This window comes from Uloborus diversus, chromosome 2, assembly GCF_026930045.1.
Source record: "Uloborus diversus isolate 005 chromosome 2, Udiv.v.3.1, whole genome shotgun sequence".
Classification (NCBI taxonomy): Eukaryota; Metazoa; Arthropoda; class Arachnida; order Araneae; family Uloboridae; genus Uloborus; species Uloborus diversus.
This window is the reverse complement of record NC_072732.1, coordinates 144,438,983-144,466,205: the sequence shown is the minus strand read 5'-3', so window position 1 is coordinate 144,466,205 and position 27,223 is coordinate 144,438,983. Positions and strand designations below refer to the sequence as shown.

Below are 27,223 nucleotides of genomic sequence, written 5' to 3'. Positions count from 1 at the left end.
CTCAAAACAAAATAGCTCAACTGTTGCTGCAATAAAAGCTTAACCTTACTCTTCCCTATTCTCAAATAAAACCATCAATTACGCCTCCCACTGAGTATCAAATTGAATTCTAATTGCTCAATCAAAGTACATGACCCTCGTAAAAAAAAAAAAAAAAAACGGAAAAGTATGAGTACTATAGTAATTATGTCATAACTCAGCAGCTCTGATTCCACTTGATAAATGGCGTTTTGTGGTGCAGGTTTTTTATAAGAACGCTGCCGGAAATTGCTTTGAGTCTATGACAAAGAAACCATGGTTAGCCTGATTGAATGAAAGGCTTCCAGCTGGGATCAATTCGCCTCAATGCCCACCCCAGGTGAGAAGAGAACTCCAGAAAGAAATTAAAGATTCGGGAATAGGCAATAGAAAGGTAGGCCTATAAAATCTGAGACATTGCTACTTACTTGAAACGTGAGCTGGCGTATGAAGAATTCAGGCTGGCACCATTTTGTATCTGCTCCCCTTATTCATTTCATACACATGTATATCGTATATGCGAATATGATATTGATGTTATTTAATAAATAATCAAATAAACCTATCTATATATCTATATGTATCATATTTGGAGCATATTTACCTTCTGGGGCGAGGTTCGTCAAAAGCTCTAAAAGGCTACCGTATTAGGATTAGCAATATGTGTGAAAACCCTTAGGGTAATCCTCTAACCTCCTCAACACGCTGAGCCATTGGGGTATATACTTAAGGGAATATTTCTGATTCAGAATTAACGTGAGACTATTTTGTGAGGGAGAGTCATAATCAAGTCGTCACGCTAAGAGCAATCAAAATTCCTTTGCTCCTCCGCACTATGCATAAAGTTGAAATATTGGAAGTATTCGCAGAATTCAAGTGACGCTGTTTTTGTTGCTTTTGCTCCTGATCTAAAGTTAGGCTTGAAAATCAAGTACAGAAGATTGTCTCTTGACCTTAAACATGAAGTAATAAAATTACAGAGAGCTTTTTTATACAATAACAAAAAAAATTTTTGTTGACTGAATTTTAACTGAAATTTCTAGTCAGCATTCGTTTCTTGTTGACAAAATACCTAGCAGCCTGCCTACATAGTCATTTCTATGAAATCTTTTCTGAAACATGATTTTATAATGCAAACACTTTAGATACTTGTTATGAAAATAACTGAAAAATTGCGTCAATAAATTCAGCTTTTTAGTTTTCAAATTGCTTACTTTTTATTGATAAAAACATTGCAGAAAACATGATGCAAAAAAATCACCACCGATATGAAACTTCCGAGTTTTATTTAAAAGAAAAATAAATAAGTTGCACAGTACAATGTCGTACATCAATATCACTTATCATATGTTACATTGAAATATGTGCCAGCAATCGCTCTCCTGAATCCATACTCTTTCGCCATGTGGGTGGGTTTGAAGTACTTTCTATCGTTGTACACCCAGTACCGATGCGTCATTCGATGAATGTAATGCTCTTGACAGTATGCGAGTACAACCATCCGATAGGAGCCTATCAAAAATACATAATAATGGGGTAGTTTCCTTCAGTCAAAAGTACTACTTTTAGTCACAGAAATTGATAGAATAAGCAAAAAAAATAACATGGACTCAGAAAATACTTTCATTTTCCCAACAGTTATTTTTTTAATTAATTTTTTAAAAATGTCCAATTTTTCCAACAAGACGTGGTCTTTATGACGTCACAAATGATGTCTTTTGGCGCATTTTTCACTGTGTTTACACGTTATGATAATCAAAAAGCGAATTAAAAATTGCCTCTACGCTTGCTATCAACCATATCTTTGCCAGTACACGTGAGTAAAGATGCGAATTAAATATTGTGCTCTTCTGATTGGCAACAGTGAATGGCATTTCATCATTTGTGATGTCATCGGCAAAAGCATTAAACAATAAAAGCGCACCGATTAAAGTAATTTTTTTTTTTTTAATATTAAACTTAGTCATATTATTTTAAAAATGGTTAGATCCTATGTTTTTAAACGTGCTCCTTTAAAAAAAATACTTTTAAAATTTTGGAAACGACCCCATTCTTTAGTTTATCTCTTAAAAAAAGTAAGGTCAAAGAAATTCTGAAGGGAAGTCTGTGGCGGGCCTGTGTCCAAGACACCCCATAGCACCAACAGCCTTGAAATTTTGTACAAAATTACTTCGAGCCCCGGTGGTTTGCACTTAGGATTGTTTTTTAAATTTCAAATTAGTTTTCTTGTAATTAATTTTTTAAGCTTAAATTTCGCGTAAATTGCCTATTAAAGTTTGAAAATTACCTGCACATATTAATGATAGATATCGTTAGAAAGGGTGGAATTTTCTGCATTCTACGCAATTTGTTTCAATGCTCTAACTTAATTACGGCGAGAGTTATTTGCGTTTTCAGCTCAAATTTTTTTTAGGCTTAGCTGAAATTTAGACACTACTTTCTTCATTAAATCTATCAGTAAAATGGTCCCACAGTTTTGTTTTTGACACCACTGGAAATAGTAGCTTTTTTTAGTCCAGATCTAACTCGACTCATGGTCGAAAAACTAAGCTTCTATCTAAAAAGGGAAAAATATTACAAGCCACTTTAATCAAGTTCGAAAATTCTCATCTCCATTCAAATTATTGATGTTGCCATAGTTGCGTCTTTTAGATTCGTTTTTTTTCTTCTTTCTTATTCATAAATGTTAAGGGTTTCGATTTTAACGGAAAATCTTAGGTTCAACTCAATTCAAGTCCCGAGCTAAAAAGCAAAATATATTAATAGAGACCACGAATATGAAAGCGACTTTTCAAACGTACAAAACTGCAGTTTTGCAATGTTTAGGAGCCCCTTAGCCCTTACAGATCTGTAAGTTGGTACAAGTTATTTTGAAACCCGGGGAAGGGGTGTTTTTGTTCCAAAGGGGACTCTTAATGCGTCTTAAATCTGTTTCTTTCTACTTGACGATTTAAATCTTTGCGAATCAAATAAGATTGCGAAGCATTATTCGGTGGTCGACGAGCAGGGGGTAGAGCCCTCTAGTATAGATACGAAAAATAAATAAATTCCCTTAAACATTCTTTGAGATTATTTAAAGTAAGACAGCTTTTGTAGTTGATCGTAGAGAAAAGAGCAGTGTGTATTTAAGTTAAAAAGTCGTAATTTGAGATTTTCCGCTGTTCTTGAGTTGAGTAAGATAAAAGAACTTAAAGTAAGGGACATTTTTTTTTAGCTGGTTGCAGAGGAAATGACAATTACTTAATTACTCTGATGAAATGTGAGTGATTTAAAGTTCACTACTACTCTTGAGTTGAGTCAGAAGAAAGAACTTTAATAAAAGAAAAATTTTGCAATTGATTAAGGAGAAAATGACATTAATTTTTACAAGTAAAAGAGTTCATGCCTTGCTAAACCTTACGAAAACAGGAAGAAAATATCTTCAAGTCAAATATATTTTTGCAGTTATTTTCTGCATTAAGAGGAACTCGGGGAAAAAAAAGCCCAATGGCATCTGATCTCAGATACTCCCAAATTGAATGAATAAAAGTGTTTTATTTTAAAATGAATAAGAATTTAGAAGTCGAAATATTAAAGACTAATATTAAAACTGATTCACGATTGCCACGTCACCTTTCGTAGTTGAACATCAAAGTGACTGAAAGGTCATCAACTAAAAGACATTATTACAAATTATCATCAATTAAAGAGATAAATAGCATCAAATATCAGTATTTGTATAAACTTTCTACAACATTGGAAAACGTAGATCCATGGCTTACCATATCCGGTCTTTCCTGGCATATAGTAGTTTGCTGCTGTTCCTTCCCATTCTTTCCTACAATCGATGCCAAACTCCAATTCACTTGCTTTTATATTATGGATCAACATATGAAGAAACGGTGCGCCTCGCTCATAATCCACATCTAAAAGTGGATGAAAAAAAACTGTTCAAATCTATACATTTATGAACAGAAATACACACATAAGGACAACTCCCCATTTCAGTAAATTTATCATTTACTGCACAAAAAAGCTTTCAAAGATTCCGAATATGTTAGCTTCCTGCCTTATTGCATAACTTAATGGAAAACAAAGACTTTCTTTTTTGAAAATTTCCCAAAGCATTATTTAAACCATGTTTTTGACTCAGTAAAGGACCTATCTTATGAGATACGACCGTTGCTGAACGAGTGAAATAACTTCAATATTTTTTTGGAAATAGTCAAAATTTAATTGCATTACATAGAAATAGACTCTACATTCTTTATTGGCGGATTCAAGGGAGGATTGATCAGGGCGATCACCCCTCCTCTGAGCTGCTTTACGGGCAATTTTTCGATATTGAAGTTTCAAAAGTATTATTTAGACAAACTTCAATTGTAACGCAATTTCAAACCATCTTTGTTAACGTTAAAGGAATGAATGGAGTTCAAGCACTTTCCTCCGCTAATTTTTCAAAACTGCAATTCCAGAAATGGTATTTTACACCATATTCGATGATGTTGAGGGGAGATGTTCGGAAACTGTAGGTAAAATTTCCATAATTGAACTTTTAAAGGTGCATATTCGCCCCACTCTTGAAAAATTCCTAGCTCCGCCCTTGATTTTCTTCATAAAATGTATGCAATGAAACAAGAATATAACATAACTGGAGTCTTTGTAGAAGTCAATGTTATTAAAGCGAGAGTTATTAAAATAGGGATCCAACAAGGTTTTTATGAAAATATTTTACCTACGTCTTTTCATCGCTAAGGGACTCACAAAAATGCTTTGCGACTGGCCCCCGAACCCGTAAGTCTGCCACTGTACTGTATAAATATGCCGTTTGTAGTGACTGCAATACCCCTGTATTCCGGTGAATAGAGTACCAGTGTTCTGATCTATTTTGCAATTTCAAAGTACTTTATTTATAACTAGCGAGACCCGCACGGCTTTGCCCGTAGTAGAACATTGAGAGGTCATTTGGTTAGCTTGTATATTTAAAAATAATGGATGATGAATTTCTCGCCAATATGCTATGTTCATTTTGCTCACCCATGTTCCACGTTTTCATAATTTGCTCGTCCACGTTATAGTAACTTGCGCTCGTCCACGTTACGATAATTTGCTCGGTAAAATTTTCTAAAAATTGGAATAGAAAAAGAACAAAATCGAATTTTCGAAAAATCGCTTTGAGGTGCACACCCCTATGCTATAAACTAATTCTGTGCCGAATTTCATGAAAATCGGTCGAACGGTCTATATTCCAGGCCCCACAATGTATGTCCGTAAAAATTTTTAGGTCCAGAGATTTTCTCTTTAGAATCTTGATCTGCAGGTGTTCTAATGTGAGAATATCTTGGGTAGACATGTTGAATCCTGCGCGAAATAATTTTACAGGCCATCAAAGATAGCGGCCATTTTGGTTCACTTGCTCATTACGTTTTTCTCAACGTGCGTACCTATAAATTTAATTTTAGTTTTGAACTGAGATTTTTGGGGCGTAGAAAGTCAATTAATGTAATAAGTACGTCATGAAAGCCGCTATGGCTATTACCACAATTTTTGAGTGAGATATCTCCGACGTTTTTTGTTTACCATTCTAGTTACTAAAAAGTGTACAAAAATTAATAACTCTTAATGAAACCAAACGATTTTAACGTGTAAAATCTTTTGTGTAAATCAATATTTTTCAAGGTCACCAGTGCAGCCATCAGTACCTTCTGGAGGGGGTTTTTTGATCAAAAATACCTTCTCGAGGGGGTTTTTTGATGAAAAAACCTTTTGAATGGGTTTTTTTCAATCAAAAAATACCTTTTGAAGGGGATTTTTGATCAAAAATACCTTATGAAAGGGTTTGTTGATCAAAACAGCCCTTTTATTTGCACAAGCTACTGTATTAATATGTGCATTCATGTTAAAACCAGTGGCTAAGGGTTTTTCTCCTCCACCCCCCCCCCCCTTCACTCCGCCACTGTTCAAGGTTATTATCGTCTGCTATCAAAGTAATTATTTTCGAGTAAAACTATTCCACGGTTCCAAACATTTTTTGTTTCATGTTTTTCTGACAATAACTATTTAAGCAATGTCTGATATTTCTAATCTGAGTTCAAAAAATTTTAGTGGGCAATTGAAGACATCTTGAAGACAGTTTTGACAAACGAATATGTAGTTTGTCAAGAGGAATCAAGAGAAAAATTATATTCTCCGACAAAAACGTGTTCGTGAAGCTGCTGAAATACGCAAAGACGCAATATTCAAAAACGCTGCAAGAAAATATAGTGTGTCATTGCAGCAACTAGTGCTACAAGAAATACACGCGAGGAGAAACGCTAAAAAAATGGTTAAAAAAATGCAGACTGCTGCGAGTTTATATGCACATCCAAACTGTTAAGTTCTAATATTCGAAAGTATGAGCGAGAAACCAATACAGTGTCCGCAACATCTATCCTCAAATTTGGATTGTTTAAAAAAGCAAACTAAATATTAAAGCCACTTTTAAATTCTGGGCATGGATTTATTCTTTCAGAAATAAAAGAATTAATGCTCAATGCGGAATGTAGATGAAAATGCATTGGTTTATATTAATGAAATAAAACTATTTATCGTAACAACGTATAATGAAAGCATTCCTTTCTGTGCTTCCGAAAGAAATAATGAACTTTTGTTGGTTTTTTCTAGACATTTATCTCCAAAAGTACTTGCTGCTGCTTTTAGCTCACAAAAAGCCGTGAAGACTGCAGAAAATCATTGAGAATCTTGAGAAAATTATTATAAAATGTTGATTTTAGACTACAAGAGAAGTTCTGCTAAGCGAGTAAAGATGGTTCAGGATGCTCTTGGGTCAAAGGATGAGGAAAAAAGTCAAATAATTATTCAATCGCTACGAAAAAAAAAACTGAAAGTTTGAAAACAGAGATTGAGTTTTTGTTAAGGGATGCAGTGACAAATCGGAACTGTGCAGATATTGGGAAGTGTTTCGTTCATTGGTTTCACTTGTAAAACACTTGGTTATTGCTGATCGCGAAGAAAGTTACAAATTATACGTTCGGACTGTTGAATTACTGTTTCCAGTCTTTCGTGTATTTGATTGCAATATTTATCTACTATATGCAACATGGTACTTAGAGAGGATAAGGGCGCTAGAAAATTAGTGTCCCTACCTGCAGGAAAAATTCATTCAAGGTAAATTTGTTGTTAAAAAATAGAATGGTAAATTCAATGCTATGAAGTCAGAGATGAAGTTGGAAGAAACAATTCAACGGTCACAGAAAAGTGCCGGAGAAATTGCAGGGCAGACGAGAAAAAGTATGTTGCCGAGTGGCATTTAGAAGTATCATGAAATTTTAATGATTTGCAATGTGTTTTGCGGTCTTACTAGTTCTCACTTAATGGATCACTGTGAGAGTGTCCCGCATCATTATTTTTATAGGCATTCATAGATAGTATTTTGATAAATGTCAAAAGACTTGTTGATTTTATCTATCAACATATAAATCCTACGAGATTTCTGAAACAGGGCAACTTAACAGCTTTCTCAGTAAACGACTTGAGAATGGTAGTGTCAAGATTCGCCGTCTCAGCATCATGAATATGATGAATCATTGATTAGAACAGTACCGCCCGCTTAGACTGGATACATTTTGTTTCAAAAATTGTCTGATTTACTTTCAAAAGTCAACCTACCATGCTTTGATGCACACAGTTCTTCATGAAATATCACTTCTAAGCCAATGGGAAAGAATCAACTCTAAAAAGGGTGCAGAGACATGGAAATAGCGAAAGAAAGGGGAGAATGCATTAAAAATATTTTGGATTACGACTTTTTTCCAACGAACAGATTATGTGATGGTCAGGGGCGTGCACAGAAATTTTGGGGCCCGTCACAAATGACTTTTCCGGGCCCCCTTCCATAGTGTTTACCCATATATTTCACCCCTAGTTTTAAAAATATTGGGCCCACTTCAGGCTAAGGCGCGGGGCAACAGGTTTCTCTTCTCCCCCCCCCCCTTTTCATGCCCCTGGTGATGGTGATTCACCTACCAAGCTAGATTACAGAAATATCTGTTGCCAGAACATTTTTTATTTAGCAAAGTATCCCCAATAAAAATTGCACTCGTTATATATTTCATGTCACAAGTCTGCTAAATAAAGAAAACTTTTGGCGAAGTTATCAGCAATGTTCTGCAGAGATTCATTTCTCTATGCTTTTTTCATGAACTTCATGTCTTGTTCGATAGTTATTTGCAGCATTTTGTGAAATAATCAGAAAGGATGAGAAGAGAACTAACTAAGGGCACAACAAACCTTGCTGTAATTGTCAGAAAAGCACTAGTATCTATGCAGGTAGAAAATTTCTGGTCTTCAGTATCAAATAAGGAACATTTACAGTAAACAGCACGCAAGGAAATAGAAGAAATGTCCAAAAATGCTACATTTTCATCAATTGCAAGTGGTTTAACAGTTAATGAAGAAGCAATCTGCAATACTTTTCATAGGAGATTTGAGACAGATCATTGAAGAGCTTAATTAGAATAACTCATTATAAGATGCAGATCTACGAATTTTTCGACACATAGACTGGGCTGATAAAAATGGTTCAAAAAGAGTGGTACGGCATCAAATGATACAGACGTCCGTCGTAGTGCAATAACATGAAATACAAAAATAGATCGTAACCTTTTTTAAAAGTACTAATCTTGTATTTTTCGTTTATTGTGTTGTTGAAGAAACATGTATGTGATAAACACGAGTTTAAAATGAGCATTTTGGATTATTCATAAAATTTTGTACACTTTTTAGTATCTAGAATATTCAACGATAAATGTCAGAGATATCTCCACTTAAAATTGTGGAAACTGCTAGGGCGGCTTTTATGACATAATTAATACATTAATTGAATTCCTAGACTCCAAAAGCTGCAGTTCAAAATTAAAAGTAAAGTTGTAGGTACGCCCGTTGCGAAAAACGTAATGAGCAAGTGAACCAAAATGGCCGCTTTCTTTGATGGCCTGTAAAATTATTTCGCGCAGGATTCAACATGTCTACCCAAGATATTCTCGCATTAGAACACCTATAGATCAAGATTCTAAAGAGAAATTCTCTGGACCTAAAAATTTTTACGGGACTATATTGTGGGGCCAGGACTACTAGGCGCTATGCGCGTCAGAGACATCCCGACAAATATCTGAACAGAGATCCAGACATTCAGCTTTATTATTAGTAATAATCAGAAAAATAATATCCTTACTAATTTTTAACTCTGTGCGATTTTTTCCGAACTCGAGTGTCTATTTGGACCGAAAGGATCATTTGGCCAGCACGAAATACCCGTATGCAAAGCAGGTTGAGTATCACAAAAGTCCCTATATACTACTTATGCATTTGTGTACATCCATGTTAACTTACCCATTATTAGAACAGTGAGGTATTTGCACGCTCGGCCAACGTCTGCTTCTACAAACGGGGCTTTGCTCACGGAGCGGATATCAAGTATATTTCCACAGCCTGCTTTGTGTCCACTTGTGTACTTGAAAGTTACCTATGGTTAAAATATGAACATATAAGAACAAAATTTTGTATTTCTCGTAGCGTGGCCTATCATAGTCAGTTTTACAAAATTAAAGATCTTCGAGTGAATGAATATTTTTTCTGGCTCTAGTCTCTAATCGAATAAAATACTTTTGAAAATAATAGAACCGACTTCAAAACTGCAGCTGGAAATTGGACTAAAAAGTAAAAAGTTATTTTTAACCGACTTCAAAAAGGAGGCGGTTATCAGTTCATACCGTATGTATGTTTTTTTTTTTTTTTTTCCACTCATAGCGTCTCACCTAGTGAACCGATTTTGATGATTCTTTTTTTAATGGATAGGAGATGGCTCAACTTAGGTCCCATTACTTTGTTTGACCATATTTGTTCTTTAGAAAAAAAAGTTATGGGCAAAAAACAGTAATTTTTATGCAATTTCCCTATTAAATGATTTTGTAGCGAAGTTCGCACTTTTCATCCGCGGATAACGGTGGCTCAGTGGTAGAATTCTCGCCTCCCACACGAGCGATCCGGGTTCAAATCCCGACTAGGACAAAGTGATTTTTACTAAAATTTCGTCTCTACTGTTTCCCGTATTTTCTCGAATGTTCTATTAATTTCTGTATCTTTCCAAGTCTGGAAAGTTCCAGCACTTTCTCAAGTTGTATATAAGGAAATGTAACGTTCATTCGTGGTTCTGAATAAAGATCTCGAGTTGAGGCTAACGAGTATTCACTTCATTTGGCTTTCACATTGTCTTCGCTATCTTCATCTACGTGACAATATGAAACTCATTGTTATAAAAGTTTGGTGCCATATAACAGTAACATTAATAGTAATTGTAATGATAATTTTGAATAAAGGCTTTTCTAAAGCAATACAGTGATATAGAGCCGAACTTCTTACTAGGTAACTTCTTACTTTTACTGAAATATCTGCATTTACACTAAAAAGAATGAAATAAAAAAATTTTGAAAAAAAAAATAGAACCGACTTCAAAATTGCTCTAAAAAGTGAAAAATAATTTTATTCTTTAAACACCATCGATAATACTTTTAAACATAATTTTTGAAGTTGGCGCAAAAACAAAAAGTAAAATCCATTGTAACCATGCTTCGTTCATATTTTTATCAAAAAATCATCCAAAGTTAGGAACGAAACATTTATATCGTTACTCAAATATGCTGTCATCAATGCGTAATGCATGTGGTAGTGAAGAAACTGGACCTGGTTAAATTTATACTTGTAGTTGAGTTATGGCTGTGAATGATTTTATCGATCGTTTTTGCGCCAACTTCAAAAATTATGTTTAAAAGTATTATCGATGGTGTTTAAAGAATAAAATTATTTTTCACTTTTTAGAGCAATTTTGAAGTCGGTTCTATTTTTTTTTTTTTAATCAAAATTTTTTTTATTATTTGAACATCATGCATACAGTTTTTAAACATAATTTTTGAAGTCTGTTTCACCACGTGAACTTTTAATTGGCGAAGTTTTGATCGCGAGAAATTTTGTCCAAGCGAAGTGTTGTCCAAGCGAAGTTTTGTCCGACAGAGCAAAGTTTTGTCCGACAGAGCAAAGTTTTGTCCACGCGAAATTTTGTTTTGGCCGCATGTTTTGACCTCAAGCCTTGGTTACATTGGTTACAGATAACCAAAAAAGTTTTAAAATAATTAACTGTGAAGAATTATTTAGGAAAATTACTTTGTCATAGACTTGTAAAATATCATTTGAAATATAGACTTGTAAAATTAATATCGGATCAGCTTATGAGGATTTTTACAATAAATTTAAAAAAAAAAAATCCCAAAAAAAGTCTTAACGAATGAAAAATACATGTAAATATTCCTCATTCAAATTATCTCTTATTACTAATGTAACTAAGAAATATTTACTCGTAAGAGATAAAATTTTTAAATTTATCTGGTTGCGTCATTTATTATTACCCCTAGTTTCGGCTCATAATTGGTATCCATTTATTCATAGCATTGAGAATGAACTACCCTTTAAAGCACGTTAAAAACCAGTCAAGGGTGGAAGTTTGGAAGATTCGCCCTTTGGAAAATTCTCAAAGGGGGGAGGGGGAGCCCCGGTTGAACATTTCATTACTCTGGCAAGTTTATTAATAGGCGTATAATAAAGTCATATGGAGTATCCACATCGGATCTCTTAGATTAGTTTTTCCTGAAGGAAAGAAAATATATATATTAGAGAGAAAGAAAGAAACAAACAAAAATACATAAAAATATATAAAATAATGAAAAAAAGTAAACCCGCTGGGAAAAGTTTGAAAAAAACCACACATTGAAAAAAATAAATCAATTAATTTGAAAATATGCTTATTAGATATGTATGTTGATCTGACTGTCTGTACGGAATGATTTTTTTTATTATTATTGTTATTTCTTTGATTATTTTAGTACGATTCTAATTGAAGAATATTTAAATTGAGGCCCTATTTTGTCATTTATTATGACTAAAAAGTAGATTCCTTTTTATAAAAGTGAAATCATTGTTAAATCGATTTCAGATGGCTGATAAATCTATTAAACAATATCGCGGAAGTTTGTGAATATCTACGTCGATTTGGACAAACCTAGATTTGTGTTTCACTTCTACGTAGGTTTAAGAATCAAAATTGTACCTTGAACTGGAATACTGGAATATACGAATTTATTTATCCTGCAGAGGTAAGATCAGCGGTGCCCAACTACGTTTTACACGAGGATTGTACCTCATATTAAAATGATTCTCTCGGGCCAGAACACATATGAAATTTCAAAATATTTAAAATTTTTCCTGTTTTCTTGGATTATCTTTTTATAATGCTTAATTTATTAATTGTAATTGTTTTTCAGAAATCAATCTCTAAATATTTGGCTCCAAACTTGTCACATTGTCATAATCTTACTTTTCGATTTGTAACATTGAGAAAAACAACGGGCCACACAGATCAGCTTAGCAGGCTGTATGTGGCTTACGGGCTGTAGGTTGGGCACCGCTGAATTAGAATATGCTTTAAAAAAATCCTGATTTTTTTTTTTTTTACTCCGTAGTATTCATTTCATTGAAATTCGTTACAACAAAGACACAAATGAAAAAAAAAGGAAGAAACTTACTTTAAGTTTTATATCAGAAATGTCCAATGTATATTTCGGAATAAAGCCATTTCTTATGAACTTATCACGACAAAGCTCAGGATCATATGCTGTACAAACAATAAACGATATTAAAAGCACAAGTGTGATTCTTAGTGTCATTATAATTCCAGACGAACTTCGATCCAAGTTTCTCACTATAACGAGTCCAAATACAAATCAGGCGACGCGTTATCCACTGATAAAATACCTCTGTTTGAAAAACTTTGAAGACTGCAACGCTTTTATGTGCAAAGCTTATGAATAATTGCTATGAATATAATAAGATATTCGCTGTTTCAACAAGTTGTTTTTCAAATCATATGAAAAAAATCTTTTGGATTTTCTTCTTTGAATAAGCTTTCTTAGAGTTATGATGTCGCTGTTGCAAAATTCATGCTTTTGTAGTCTAGCAACGTGGGATATACTCATGAACATCTAAATCGCGTCTTTTTGCATGCATTAAGGTCAACTGAAGTATACTGAAATAGATAAGCAAGATCGCCAGTATTAGAAAAGAATTATTGCATTTTTAAGGTCAAAAAATATATTTTTTCACTCTTATCTTCTTAAGGCTCTAAAAAAAGAATATTACAGACTCAAAATATATTCCTAAACATAATTTTTCATAACAATAGCAAGTAACACTGGTATAAATACTTCTGATTATTTTTTAAGCAATAAAGTATATTTTCAAATTGATTTATCCGTCAAATTTCACATTCAAGTTTATTTCCTGGTTTTTCTCGTATTTTAACTATTTATTTCTTTTGTAAAGTCGGAGAAAGAAAGAATATGTTGATTCAATGTCCTTCTTTTCAATGAAGTATTCCTTTCCATTTTTTATATGTGTTTTATTACATGAATCACAAAGACCGTAAGCAATATTTTTGTAATCTTTTACACTGTCAAAATCAATAGCAAATTGATCATCATCAGTTAAACAGAAACTTTCCATTTTTAGTTACATCGCAGAACCGAAGATTAATAATGGAGGCATGGTGACCGCCGTATGCTTTTCCTAATTCAAGCACCCACAATCCAAGAGGAGTAAGCGCCAAAATAAAAATTTGGAGATAACAAGTGAAAATGGTAAAATAAACTCTCTGTTTTGGGGGCAAGAGATGGTACTAGTACCATTTAGAAAGTTCTGCTATACAGAATGAATAAAAAAAACTTTTCAATGAAAACCTACCTAGGGTTTGAATTTTGCACGCTTAGTGCTCAAAACTTTAAAAAGTCCACTTCCATCCCTTTGCTTCGTTGTGCCTCAATAGATCAAGAGCTTCTTTGGATGAAAACATACAGGAAGGATGCCCCATTATTTGGATGAATTCGCCACAAATAATGAGTCGAATTTTAAAGTTTGGAAAATTCTTTCAAGTAAGTTGTATCTCTTTTTGTTTAACACTGACAACAGATCAATTTGTGCATATAAATTTTTTTAAAATGAAAGAAAAAAAGTAAAAGTAACTCTAATTTGAAATGAAATGAATAAATACCTTAGTGCAACAAGATAACAGTAAAAAGCAACGTAAATAGAGCACAATTTAGCAAATTGGTAATTTGTGCTCAATCTACTTTGCTTACGACTGTTATTAACCATAATTTTCTCAATTTTGTAGCCGCAAGTAAATATTTTCGAAATTATCGCTCTTTTCTTTTCTTGGAGTTCTTGGTTCAATTTTCTGCACGGATCTCTGAATCGAGATTTTCACCATTTGCATACATAAAATCAAAATATTGAGCAAAGTACTAAAAGTGACCTGAAGTGCACTTGGTTAGTTAGAACCTTGCGCAAAAAAGTATCAGCCGAACAGTTGCAGACCTCCTGTTGTTATGAAAGAAAGAGATTGTTATGTATGGTATTTAGGAATTGCAGTACTAAATCAAAAATGTAATACCAGTATTCGGTACTTTTAAAACCTGATACCGGAACTAGAAACCGGTATTCGGTATACCGGTATTGCAATCACTCAAAACCGTAGCCAACGCGGGGGGTCAGAGGATCAGAACCCCCCCCCCCCCTCCCTCGAAATTTTCAAAGTTTCACATGCTGTAAAAAAATGCCAAAAATTTCGTTTTTCGCACTTTAACTCTGAAAAATTCAAGTTGTCTCCAGCCCCCCCCCCCCCCCAAATACAACCAAAGATCGTCTAAATTTCCGTTTTCAGAGCTTCAATTCCGAACATTTTTCCGGGGGAGCGCCCCCGTTAATTACCGAAGACTCTTCGGTAATTAACGGCACTCTTCGGCGAAGAGTGGCCCACCTACCCATCTTAACACTAACATTACCGAAGATCTTCTAAACTTTGTGTTTTAAAAGCTAACTTTAAGATTTTTTCAGGGGGTTGTCTCTCCACGCCCCCCCCCCCCCTTCTTGCCAACATCATTAAAGATTGTCTTAAATTCAGTTTTCAGGGCTTGAATTTCGAAAACTCTTCCTCCTTATATTATTGAAAGTCAACCAAAATTACGTTTTTGGAGCTTCAGTTGGGAAAGATTGCCAGTACACTTAACGTCTACCAAGATGATCTGCAATCGTTTTAGAGCTACAATTAAAAAAAATTTCGTTGGTGAGCTCCCGAAACGTCCTTCTATTAACATAGTTAGGGGACATAACAATTGCGGTTTTAAAATTGCAATTTCGAAAAATGGGTGGGGGAGCACCCTTAAACCTCATCTTCCAAAACATTACCAAAGATCGTCAAGAATGCATTTTTGAAACCACAAATCGTTTAACTTTTTTGGGGAAGAAGCGTATTTAAGACACATGTGATGGGGGGAAAAAAACAAAGCCTTTAATTTCATATACAGTAGAACCTCGTTTTACGCGGGTTTATTTTACGCGGTTTCGACTATACGCGGTTTAAGATTTGACACCTTTATTACTTTATTTTACGCGGATGTGTTTCGGTTTTACGCGGATGCAGCAATGCAAACAGATAAAATTTTTCCCGCTCTCAAAATCCGAAGTCCTAAAGATTGCAGATTACGCGTAATCAACTGCATTTTGGCGTGCTAATAATCGAGCTTGGGCCACTGGAGACATTTTATGCAATTGGTTCCAGAGCTCTTTCCAGAAGTAAAGTTATTACACTCACACAGTTCAGAACTCACTAGAAGAAGAGCTTTTAGGAGTGACAAAGGAGGCCAAAACAAACGAGGATGCCGACGTCCGTGATGCACAACCAAAAACGTTCACATTGAAAATTTTGAACCATTCCTAGACAATAGAAATGATATTTCTGATTTGTTAGTAAAGGAAGATTCTCTCATGGAAATGACGTAAGTGATCATAGATGCGTTAATGCTCTGCAAAGAATTACAGAGAAAAAGTCTGACTGCCAAAAGACTAACATAGCTAGATTCTCTTTATAAACAGGACACGAAATTAATTTATGTTTTCTTTATGCATGTTATGCATAAAAGTCGATACATTAAACTTATTATACAATTAGTCATAACTAGAATGAAGTATTTTGTTATTTACGGAACCTAACTCCTATTTTAACACTAGTATTAGATCTCAATTTATGCGGCATTTCCTTGGAACATAACCCCCGCATAAAACGAGGGTCTACTGTACCTCTTTACTTTTTTGACCTCGGAATAGCCATATGTGCGATAAAAACACCGCTGATCCAAAAGAAGATTTTAACTTCTTTGATAAGACCAAAAGGACTCCAAAATTTCGTTTTTGGGCCCTTAATTTTGGAAAACTTTCGAGTTAGAGTCTCTAAACCCTTAAAACCTCCTTAATAACACTAAAGGTAACTGAAAATTGCATTTTCAGAATTTTGATTTCGAAAATTTATGGGAGGACAGCTACCGATTACCCGCCCCTTATGCCGTCGGCGTCGTACCAAACATAATCAAAAATAATATTTCTTGGACTTCGATTGCAAACAATTGTCTGTATGGTACCTCTTTCCTTTGTCTAACGTTGTCAAAAAGAACTTTAGAATGTGTTTTATGAAGGGAAAGCTCCTAAATTTCCATCACCTTCCCGTAAACTCACCCAAAAAAAATTTTGTAATAGTGTTATTCTCAAAAATTTGAGAACAACCCGAACCTTCTCCTAGGATCATCAAGCACAGACCTTACAACTTCAAAAAATTTCCGAGTTAGAGCTACCCACCTCCTCCCCTAACCTGTCAACATGTATCCCAAAATTGCGTTTTTAAAACTTTAATAACAAAATTTTCCGGGGGCAGTCCCAAATGTCTTTTTAAGACTTCAAAAATTTCCATGGGAACGCGCGCCAAACCAAACTTTCCCCCTAGTGTTACTACCAAATATAGCCTGAAATTGCGTTATTTAAAAAAATATTTCTTGAAATTGCATCTAAAATGAGATACCAAACCCAGTGTCTGTTTGGTATGCAGGTTCGAAAATATCATGATATTTTCGAAAATATCCGATATTTTGATATATATTATATATCGGATATTTTGATATGTATTCGACATTTTCAATCAGCCCAAACTCAAGTCTTCAAAATAGTAAATGCATCTTCAAAACACTCTTTATTTTCTTGTATTGTTATTACAATATGTAGACTTAAAATTAAAGTTTCTTTTATTATTTATATTTAACATTTCATTTGACATTTTAATCAATTTTAATGGAATTAATTTAGCATTAGCTGTTTTACTGATTTTTCTTCTGTTAGCTAGTTTTACAAAGGTATAATATGATTGAGAAATAAATGAGGCCCCTAGTTTCAAAACCGGATAGTTGCAAAAAATTCGATTTTCTTTTTTTTTTTTGTTAATCTTGTAGAGAATCATAAGGCCTATTTGCCTGCTCAATATTAGGTTCAAAAACCGCTTCTTTCCCCCTTGAAATGGGGCGGGAAGGTCTGCCTCAGTTTCAAAACCGGACTTTTACGTCTCCTGTAAAATTTGGTTTTCTACAAGTATCCGGTTTTGAAACTAGGGGCCTCAAATAATATGTATTTTAGTTGGTGCACAGTCATAGGACATTTTCTTTTTTTTTCTGACCAATGTTTAAAATTAAATTAAGCATTTTAATAAGAATTAAAATTTTTACATTATTAATAATTTTATGAATCTTTACTAATAATAAAGCTGAAAATCTCTCTGTCTGGATGTCTGGATCTCTGTGACGCGCATAGAGCCTAGACCGTTCGGCCGATTTTCATGAAATTTGGCACAAATTTAGTTTGTAGCGTGCACCTCGAAGCGATTTTTCGAAAATTCGATTTTGTTCTTTTTCTATTCCAATTTTAAGAACAAAATTATCATATGATGGACGAGTAAATTACGAAACTATCATGACGTGGAATGAGAGAGCGAATGAACATAGCCAATTAGCGAGAAATTCATCACCCATTATTTGTAAATATACAGGCGAGCCGAATGACCTTTTAATTTTCAACTACGGGCAAAGTCGTGTAAAATAAAAAAGGAATACTAGATTACTTTGTTATATTAATGATGTATTAATACACCTTAAAAATATAGTACAGTGAACTCCCTCTATCTGTGAACTCTAACGTGAACACCTATTTTTGTCTATTCTGAACACATTTTGATGGTCCCGGCGAAACTCCATAGACTCAACATAGGCTGACCTCCCTGTACTCTGAACACCCTATAATATGAACACCCCAGTATTATGAACGTATTTTTAACCCCCTTCAGTTATTATTTCTCTATATACTGAACATGTTCACAATCGGTAATCGAGAATTCCAATAAATCAAATTGAAAAGCCTGAAATACTGTCACGTTTTTATCATAGTGATTGAATGTCATTAAAAAAAAAATTGAGAGGAAGAAGAAAAATTATGAAGTATGGATGGCCTGAAGTATCTGACACTGAACAGTATTTCAAGAATCCAACCATTGTATTAAGTTGTATTCAAGACTTTTAGAGTATGATTACCGTTGAGCAAAATGTGACTGAGAATCACCCAGAAACATTTTCTGTTGGAATGATAACATGTACCTTGCATGAGAATACGAAATGCATAAACAGATTAAAAATAACTTTTTTTTTTTTTTTTTTTTTTCAAGTATTGAATCGATAGCTTAATGCTTCATTGCTGAATGTTACGTTAAACTTATTGAACTTAAAAATCCAAAATTCAGCACCTCTATCTCAGTAACTGGTACAAATAACTCACTGGGCAAAGTCATAAAAGCCTAAAAGTCTATGAAAGCCTAACAAAGATTGGTAAAATAGTAAAAAATCCTTTAAAAATAAAAACTGACAAATTTTCGTAAAAATTAAAAAAAAAAAAAAAAAAAACAAGCAAAAATGTGCAGGTAAGAGTGAATTACAAATGGGGCCGAATTTGCCTATAAGATAAACAAGCTATTGCTTAGGGCCCCTGCTTTGAAGTGGGTCCCTAACTCCCAAAAAAATTCATCATTTGCTCCTTAAAAAATGGAAATTGCTTGAAAAAAGTAATTTAATTTTTAAGTGCTTGCAAACCTTGAATATTTGGAAACGTGTGGCTACAAACCTTAAATTTTAAAATTTCTAACAAATGATAGAGGGGGAGGAATGCCAAAAGTATGTCAAATTCAGCTCCTTGCCACATCCTGTATTAAAAACGTAAAAATCATGGTTCTCACGTTGGTAACATATTATTTGAAATAAATTTTTGTGACTCACATATTTCATATCTTGCTATTTATTCAATCCCGAATGCAGTATTTTGGAAATTCTTTTGTATTGATTGCTTTTATTTTACTTCTTCAGCATATTGTCTATCTGTTTAGCATGGAAAAAAAATACACACTACTTCTATTTCTATTCGTTTTCTGCCCTACTTGCAACTGAAGAAAAGTTGTTGTCATGAGAAATCTATGGTTTCTTTTTTCTTTTAAATTTAAAATACCTATTTCTCACAACGTTAGAACAGGACTGTAGAAATTTACAATCAAGTACTAAAATATCAGAGAATGGAAAGTAAAAACGAAGTGCATTAAATAGTTTTATTTATTCTAGAGTCCTTGAAAATAATTAGATAAGTCTTTGAAAATCCTAAGCAAAGTGGGCTCCAATTACTTCTACTGCATATTGTTAATCTGTTTAGCCAGGAAAAAAAATGAAGCACTACCTCTATTCCTTTTCGTTTTCTGCACTACTTGTAATTAAAAAAAGATTGTTGTAATGAGAAATCTGTAGTTTTTTTTTTTTTTTTTTTCAAACTTAAAATGGCTGTTTCTCACAAAGTTTGAACAATACAGTACAACTGTATAATCTAGTTATCAATTTCTATGTCTATCTAATTAACCTTTATAAGGCTTCAAAATGCAGAATTTTACATCCATTTTACAAAATTTATTCCGGGGGATAAACCACCGGCCCCCCAAAATTGGAGACATTCTATTTCTCTCTTAAAAGGGAACCCTCCGTCACTCTCTTGATACCAGCTCCCTCACTTAAGGCCAATTCAAAAAGGACAGCATGAAAACACACATTAATGAAAGCGGCACACAAAAAAGTAAAGCATGGACTTATGCATCACAGGAAAAAGACAAAAACATGGGAGTGGGGGGCATTAAAAATGTTGCTAAAAAATCCTTCCCCTCCCCCCAGGAACTCAGTCCTAAATCCGCCTATGGATTGGTGGTACATATTAATATTTCATGTCCAACTTGAGGGCCAATTAATGGTCTTCATGTCATAGGTACCTTAGGCAGTTGCGATATTTTCCACATCACACATCGTTTTCTGAACCAAAAAAACTTGTATATTATTGAATGTTGATTAAATGATAATTATAATAATAAATTAAAATTATCTGAGAAAACATTTACTCACATTTTGATAAAGTAACTTGTACTCTTGGTAAGTCGAAATTTTTTGCCCCCCCCCCCCCCTCCCCGAAAATCCAGGCTACGGCCTTGCAATCAGTAATGGTATTACATGCCACCTTCACCTTGATCCTACACTGCCTCAATTTATATTTTGTTCTTTGATTATTCGAATCAAAATAAAGTAATGAATAGTAATATCTAATATATATATATATATATATATAAATGAATGTTTGTCTGTATGTCATCCATGAACTCAAGATTTGGCTGAAACTTTCACCGTTTGTTATTTTTGGTACTGGGAATGTTTATAGACCAGTTCGAAAAAAATCCGATCGATAGTTCCTTTTTTATTAAAATTTAAGTCACAATCCATTAGATAAATACGAATAAAATTATCGGCTGCAGAAATTAATTCGCGTGAAAGATCTCATTGATAAGAAGTTAGCTGTTACCATTTTTCTTGAGTTTGAACAAATAAACTCTTTCTTTATTGTTTTATGGCTTTTCATGCAACGGGGGGATTTAAAACTTTTTCTATTTGATATTTTTAGCGATTGATTGATCTTTCAAACTGCGTGAGTACAAAATTTGAGTATAGTCACGGCTTCACTTAATACCTGGACCGATTATTATGAATGAAATTGCTATATATATGTATTTTTCCACGGAGAAGGTGCATAATATGCTCATTGAAGCCACTCGCCACCAGGTGGCACTGCAGAGTAGCAACTTCTGCCCCGTTCAACCGATTGTCATGAAAATCAGTATAATGATGTATTTTTTTGTTGGCGTAGCAACGCGCGTCGGGTACAGCTAGTTTTGTATAAAACTCAACAATATTTTCATTTAACAATCAGCTTAAATTTCGAATGTATTACTTGTATTGACCACATATGGCAGTGGGGAAGGAAGAATGACCTCACATCACTGTTCTAATCAGTGCATGAATAGTGTAATAATAAAAAAAAACTAAAATAGGTTGTAGCAATCAAAAAAGCATATTAAACTATTTGTTGAAGCAATTTGATTTGCTTCCCCCCCCCCCCGTTATCAAGGTCTTAATAACTGCCGAAATTTTAATAAACGAGCCAAATTTAAAGATTTGGCAAGCAATAGAAGATAACTCATCAATTTCACCGTCTGAAGTGGCAGACAACCATCTGCAACGCATGTGAAAGATGTGTGTATTCCGTTGCTCACGAAACTCTCTAAATTTAAGACCTCATATCGCAACTGCTACTTATTTACGTTTTTTTTCATTATTAAATTATCATATGGGTTCCTCGTAATGGGGGAGCAGGGTCTGAAATTTTGAGAATACTTGATCTAAAGAACTAAAATAAGAGTGGCTCCTCTAATTCTCATTTGGAATTCGGGAATCGTAATTTTTAATCCAATGGGAACGTGGTCTTTATCCATGAGGTACTGGTGACATTCTTTAGGAACTGTTCTCATTCTGACCAAACATTTTAGGCACTGCCTCCCTCTTTGTAATGGGGATTTTTATTAACTATATGTTTATTCTTATGGAGGAGGAATTGTCATCATCAATTATATACAGATTTTTAGGTATTTTAATTTTTATGAAGAATTTGATTCAAATGTAGATTTTCATAGAAAGTTGATTTTTTTTCCTAATGGGGATTTTTAAAGACATTGCACTAAAAAGAATTAAAAAAATACTGCTAAAAAATTACCATAACAAAACTCTCATAATAAAGATCTTTAATGAATGTGTGTATATGTGAACACACACGTTAGGTAGTTCACAAAGGAATGTATACCTTTGAAATTCACATGCATTTTCCAGCATATGCATTACGTTTGAATATTCTAAGTTGATTAGAATAGGATTAATACCCGACTTAAGCAAACAATACCGAGGTTTAGTGATACAAGGAAGCTTCTTTCTATGGTCTGGTTAGTTAAGGAGCAGTGAATACAATACGATTTACTTATATTTCCTAACTACCTTGTTTTGCTTTGGACTCACTAAAAATCTCACCAAAACAGATTGCAAATTTGGACTGACATGCGATGTTTAGTATCTTTACTAGTGTCTTACCTTAGTGATTAATCTTGACATCTTTGTAGCTCTAGCTATCTGATTAACTTTTAGTGTCTACTACCATGCCAACTTCAGAATGATTTTGCAAAGCATAAACGTATGCCTTCTGTGGCAGTTTTAAAACTGTTATTATAGACATATTTTAGCTTCTGGAGGTCTTTGTGATGAGATATCCAAAAAAATATCTTGGTTAAAAATTAATTTAATTCTTATTTAAAAATTTATTTAGTGTTTCTTCTTTGGGGGATTCCACAGGTAACTGAGTTACATTTTTGCAGTAAAACCATAAGTATTTTGTCACATTCCAAGCAAAATATACATTATTTAAAAAATCATTTCCCCAGGTCAGTCCCCGTCTTTAATATCTTCATTGTTGATAGGTACAAGGGCCCTCGGAGAGTAATGTCGTTAATATCAGTCAGTTACCGTGTTTTTAATTATTTTTCAAAAAAACAACCAAAAAATGTTTTCAAAATTCAATTGCGTCATTAAATTCAGCTTAAAAAAGAGCAAAAAACCAGGAAAAAAGATTTTATTTTGCGTGGAATGTAACAACATCCTTATCATTTTGTTTCGGACATGTCAGTTAGTTGCTAGTGGAATTGCAGCTTTATAATTGGTCCACGAATGATTCAAGATTCCTCTTTTGACATAAACTTGTGCAGTTCTTAAAAATAATAATCAATTCCTTACCTTTAACATAAGAGGCAGTGAGAAGCAAAGGGGTGTAAGTGGACTACTTAAAGTTTCCAGTAAATCGCGTTTAAAGTTCAGATCCTGGGTAGGCTTTTATTAAAATTTTTTTTTAAATCATGCGGTACAGCAACACCTACTAGGGCTATTAGTACTATCACTTGCCCCAAGACAGAGGAGAGGTCTACTTACCATTTGTACTGGTTATCTCCAAATTTTTAATTTTGTCACTTACATCCCTTTGCTTTTGCTGCCTCATATGAAGAAATCATTTCATTATTTTGATTTGTAATTTAGTTTTATGATATAAAAATACATTTATAGCTGAATGTTCAAATTGTCTTTACTTTCGGTTATTCATCCTTAAAAGAGGCTAAGCCTTAATTTTTCACTTTTGAAGAATATTTTTGCCAAACACTTTTTACCAGCAGTTGATCAGTGGTCCAACCTACAGCATCATAATAAAAATAGTAAGTAGGGGAATGTGAGGTAAAGTGAAATAGCTTGGCAAAGTGAAAAGGTAAAATATTTTCACAGCTTGAAACAAAACCTACAGGTAGTTATCAAAATAATGGAAACACCTGTGAATAAAAGTGACATTTTTGAATGTTTCATATGTAATAAAGAATCAAACTAGATATCTGGGTTTTTTTTTGTAAATAGCAACATACATATTTTGGTAGTATATGGTGGATTAACTAAAGTTCTGGACGTCTTGGATTTTTTTCAAGCACGTGAAATATCAGACCTCTCAAATTTTAAAAGAGGCCCAATTGTTGGAGCGCGTCTAGATGAAGCAAGTGTAACTGAAGTATCTAAAGTCATGACAGCATACACTCGGCGCGGTAAGACAAGCTCGGCAAAGCAAAATAGTGGACGGAAAGAGAAGCTTAGTAAAAGAAACCGACGGTATTGAAGAAGATTGTAATGTCTAAAAAGCGAACCATCGGCAAAAATGACCAGAGAACTCAATCACCATCTGGATTCACCAGTGTGAATGATTAGATTCAGAAGGCATCTTTATCAACATTTATGGCAGAGTGTTTCTATTATTTTGATAACTACCTGTGTCTAGCAATATTTTAACCATGTTCTCAAACATACGGTTGATTCCAGTTTAAAAACGAGTAGCTCAAAAGATCAAGGCATATACAAGCTATTTTCAATACATTTACATATTGTAATATTTTGTGGTTTATCAAAAATAATTTTCGTTATTGCAAAATGATGAAGAGTTCGTAATTAACATTTTAATTAATAATTGAAAGCTATTAATGTCCAGTGCAGTACTTATAAAGTTGATATTAAGAATGATTTCATTTCAAATGCTTAATGCAATTCATCAAGTGCATGCAGAACAAAAGGGTAAAGTAGTTCATTTTGTTTACCAATTAGTTTATTTATCAAATCACTAATTCCTTTATTTAATAATTCATTTATTTAATGTTTCATTCTTTTATTTTCTTATTTATTCACTCATTTATTTTTTTCATACATCAATTATTTATGTATTAATTTATTAATCTATCGTATTTTCATTATTAGTTTATTTATTCATACATTTGATGGAAAATATTTTTTAATCATCAAATTGAAAATATTTCATTAGAAAAGTAATTATATATTTCCCTTTGCCCCATGCATGAGACAAAGGGAAAACTTTCCACTTTATTATTTATTTATTTAATTTTGTAAATAAATTAACTGAAAAATAATATTTCAATGCAAGTTTCATTATAAAATACAGTCGAGTCCCGACTTACGTAAGGGATGCGTTCCAAGATTCCTCGCGTAAGTTGAAATTTCGCGTTGTGGAAAAATATATGCATACAAATTTTTTAAAGCATACCAAATACTTTTAGGCACTTATAAACAACCCTCAAACTGCTCTAAAGCATTCCTTAACCATTACAGCTTCTTCTATAAGAACTGAACTTTTACTGTATTTAAGAAATAAAAATTTGTTATTCAACATGAAATATTTAAGATGCACAAAATGAATGACCAATGGGAATTTAAGAAATAAAAATTTGTTATTCAACATGAAATATTTAAGATGCACAAAATGAATGACCAATGGGAATAAGAGATATAAAATAAAACACGGTACACACTGCATGCAGTAAAATTAAAATGATGCACAAAATAGTACTGTACAGTAGATACAGTAGCAATATTTACGAGTTAAAAAATGAGGATACTAGTGATGATTTATGCTCCAAGATCAGATCATTATTCTTATCTACTACATTTTTAAATACGCTTCACCTTTTATTTAAAACGTTTCAATTTGTGGCTACATCTCCTCTACCTGATCTTTTTATTAATCCACAATGCAACAGCGCGCGTAGCTTCCATTTTCATAATTTTTGCTTTGCTAGACTGCTCTGCAAGCTTCAATATTGAAACTAAGTTCTAAACTTTTACGGACATCTTTTTGTTTTGACTTTTAATTTGTACATATGGAAGATTCACTCATACTTATTGTCGCGCTACCTTCGACGTTTTGTAATTGTTCAAGCATATCATGAATCTTAGCCTTTTTAAATTTTTTTATCAGAAACTTTCTTTTTCTTCACATTTTCAAACTTTAGATGAAGATGACACTAAGGTGCTATTATTGTTATTTGATACACTAAAGTAGTTTGGCGTGGGAACTTTGGTTGTCAGGGATGCTCAAAGGGACGTAATAACATTCACGAAATCAATATTTAGTAGCCAATAACAAAGCTGATATTTCCTTCTAAAAAATCCATGTTGTGGGCAAAAAATTCGCGTTAGCTCTAAAATTCGTGACTCGTGAAAAATTCGCGTCATAGCCATTTCGCGTAAGTCAGATCACGTAGCGGGAGTCGACTGTATACTGTTCTTTCAATATGTACAATAATTTTCAAAACAACTTTCTTTTTTTGTTTCCTCCACCAGACCTAGAGCCCTCCCCGAAAAGGTATCAGTCTTTCATATGCCACCATTAAGGCACTGAAGCATGAAACAAGTAGATTTGACGTCTAGTTTCCACCAGATGCTGTTAAAACTTTCTAAATTGTTTATTTTGTAAAAGGTAGGTTATGTTCACTACTACACTTTGCCCACATTCTCCTACATTTATATTTTCGTTAATTAAAAAAAATTATAAAAAGGTTTTCTTATTCAATTTTTACTTTTACAGTTTTGAAAATCATATCTTATCAAATAAATTTTTCGGGCCAGTAAAATTTAACTGCTGAAAATTTGAACCTTAGTATTGTGCTATTAACCAGCTAGACGCCTATAGGTGGTTTGTGTTAGGTATCACCATAAAATGCTCTCAGCATGTGCAATACATTTTCCAAAATATTCATTTATCACATAAATTCACAAAAAAAAGTTGTGTAGTACAAATAAAAATAATATTCATCAAATTAATAAATCAATTTTCGAAGATTTGACGCCCTGTTTCCACCAGATGCAGTTAAAACTTTTTAAACTGTTTATTTTGAAAAAGGTAGGTTATCTTAACTACTTCATTTTGCCCCACATTCTCCTACATTTATATTTCCTACATTTTAAAACCCCTTTTCTCTGCAGGTATTCCATAGCTCCAGATCCTCAAACAGGTTAAATCGTAAGTCACTACCTTAAAGTAATTGTCAAGTCTGCAGATAATGAAGTAAATGTTTTAAAGTTTAAAATAAAATATTTTGATTAAAGTCACCAAAAATCTTTTTTTTTTCTTTTTTTTTTTAATATGCACTTAAAAGTTTCAAAAAACAAATTGATCAAGTAAAATATATTTTTTAAAAAAAATCTAAGATGACGAAAAACATGAACAATTATGCCTACAAAACATTGCTCTCCACCTTCTATATTTATTATAATACTATTCTAACGATCATAACTAAACAACTGGATTTAAAACTAGTTTTAAATAATTCAATACCCATATTAATACATATTCTGCACATTACCTATATTTGTGTGTTCAAATCAACAACTTAACATCAACAATTCATTACCTAAATGATTTTATTTAT

At 33.3% G+C, this 27,223-nt stretch overlaps 1 protein-coding gene across 1 annotated transcript; it reads right to left on the bottom strand.

Moving 5' to 3' along the window:
• Window positions 1–1,300: 1,300 nt before the first annotated feature.
• LOC129217389 (uncharacterized) lies at window positions 1,301–12,860 on the bottom strand. Its single transcript, XM_054851686.1, has 4 exons — window positions 12,630–12,860; window positions 9,388–9,520; window positions 3,780–3,923; window positions 1,301–1,530 (listed from the first exon to the last, which is right to left on the bottom strand). The coding sequence occupies exons 1-4, from the start codon at window positions 12,768–12,770 to the stop codon at window positions 1,355–1,357; spliced, it is 594 nt and encodes a 197-aa protein (XP_054707661.1). The 5' UTR covers window positions 12,771–12,860; the 3' UTR covers window positions 1,301–1,354.
• Window positions 12,861–27,223: the final 14,363 nt, after the last annotated feature.

Bases quoted from the DNA above. Each gene is read 5' to 3' on its own strand.
- LOC129217389 (XM_054851686.1), bottom strand. From the start codon at position 12,770: ATGACACTAAGAATCACACTTGTGCTTTTAATATCGTTTATTGTTTGT. The intron at 9,521-12,629 runs GTAAGTTTCTTC...TTTTAACCATAG, and splicing joins TTTCTGATATAAAACTTAAA to GTAACTTTCAAGTACACAAG. The intron at 1,531-3,779 runs GTAAGCCATGGA...TATTTTTGATAG, and splicing joins GCCAGGAAAGACCGGATATG to GCTCCTATCGGATGGTTGTA.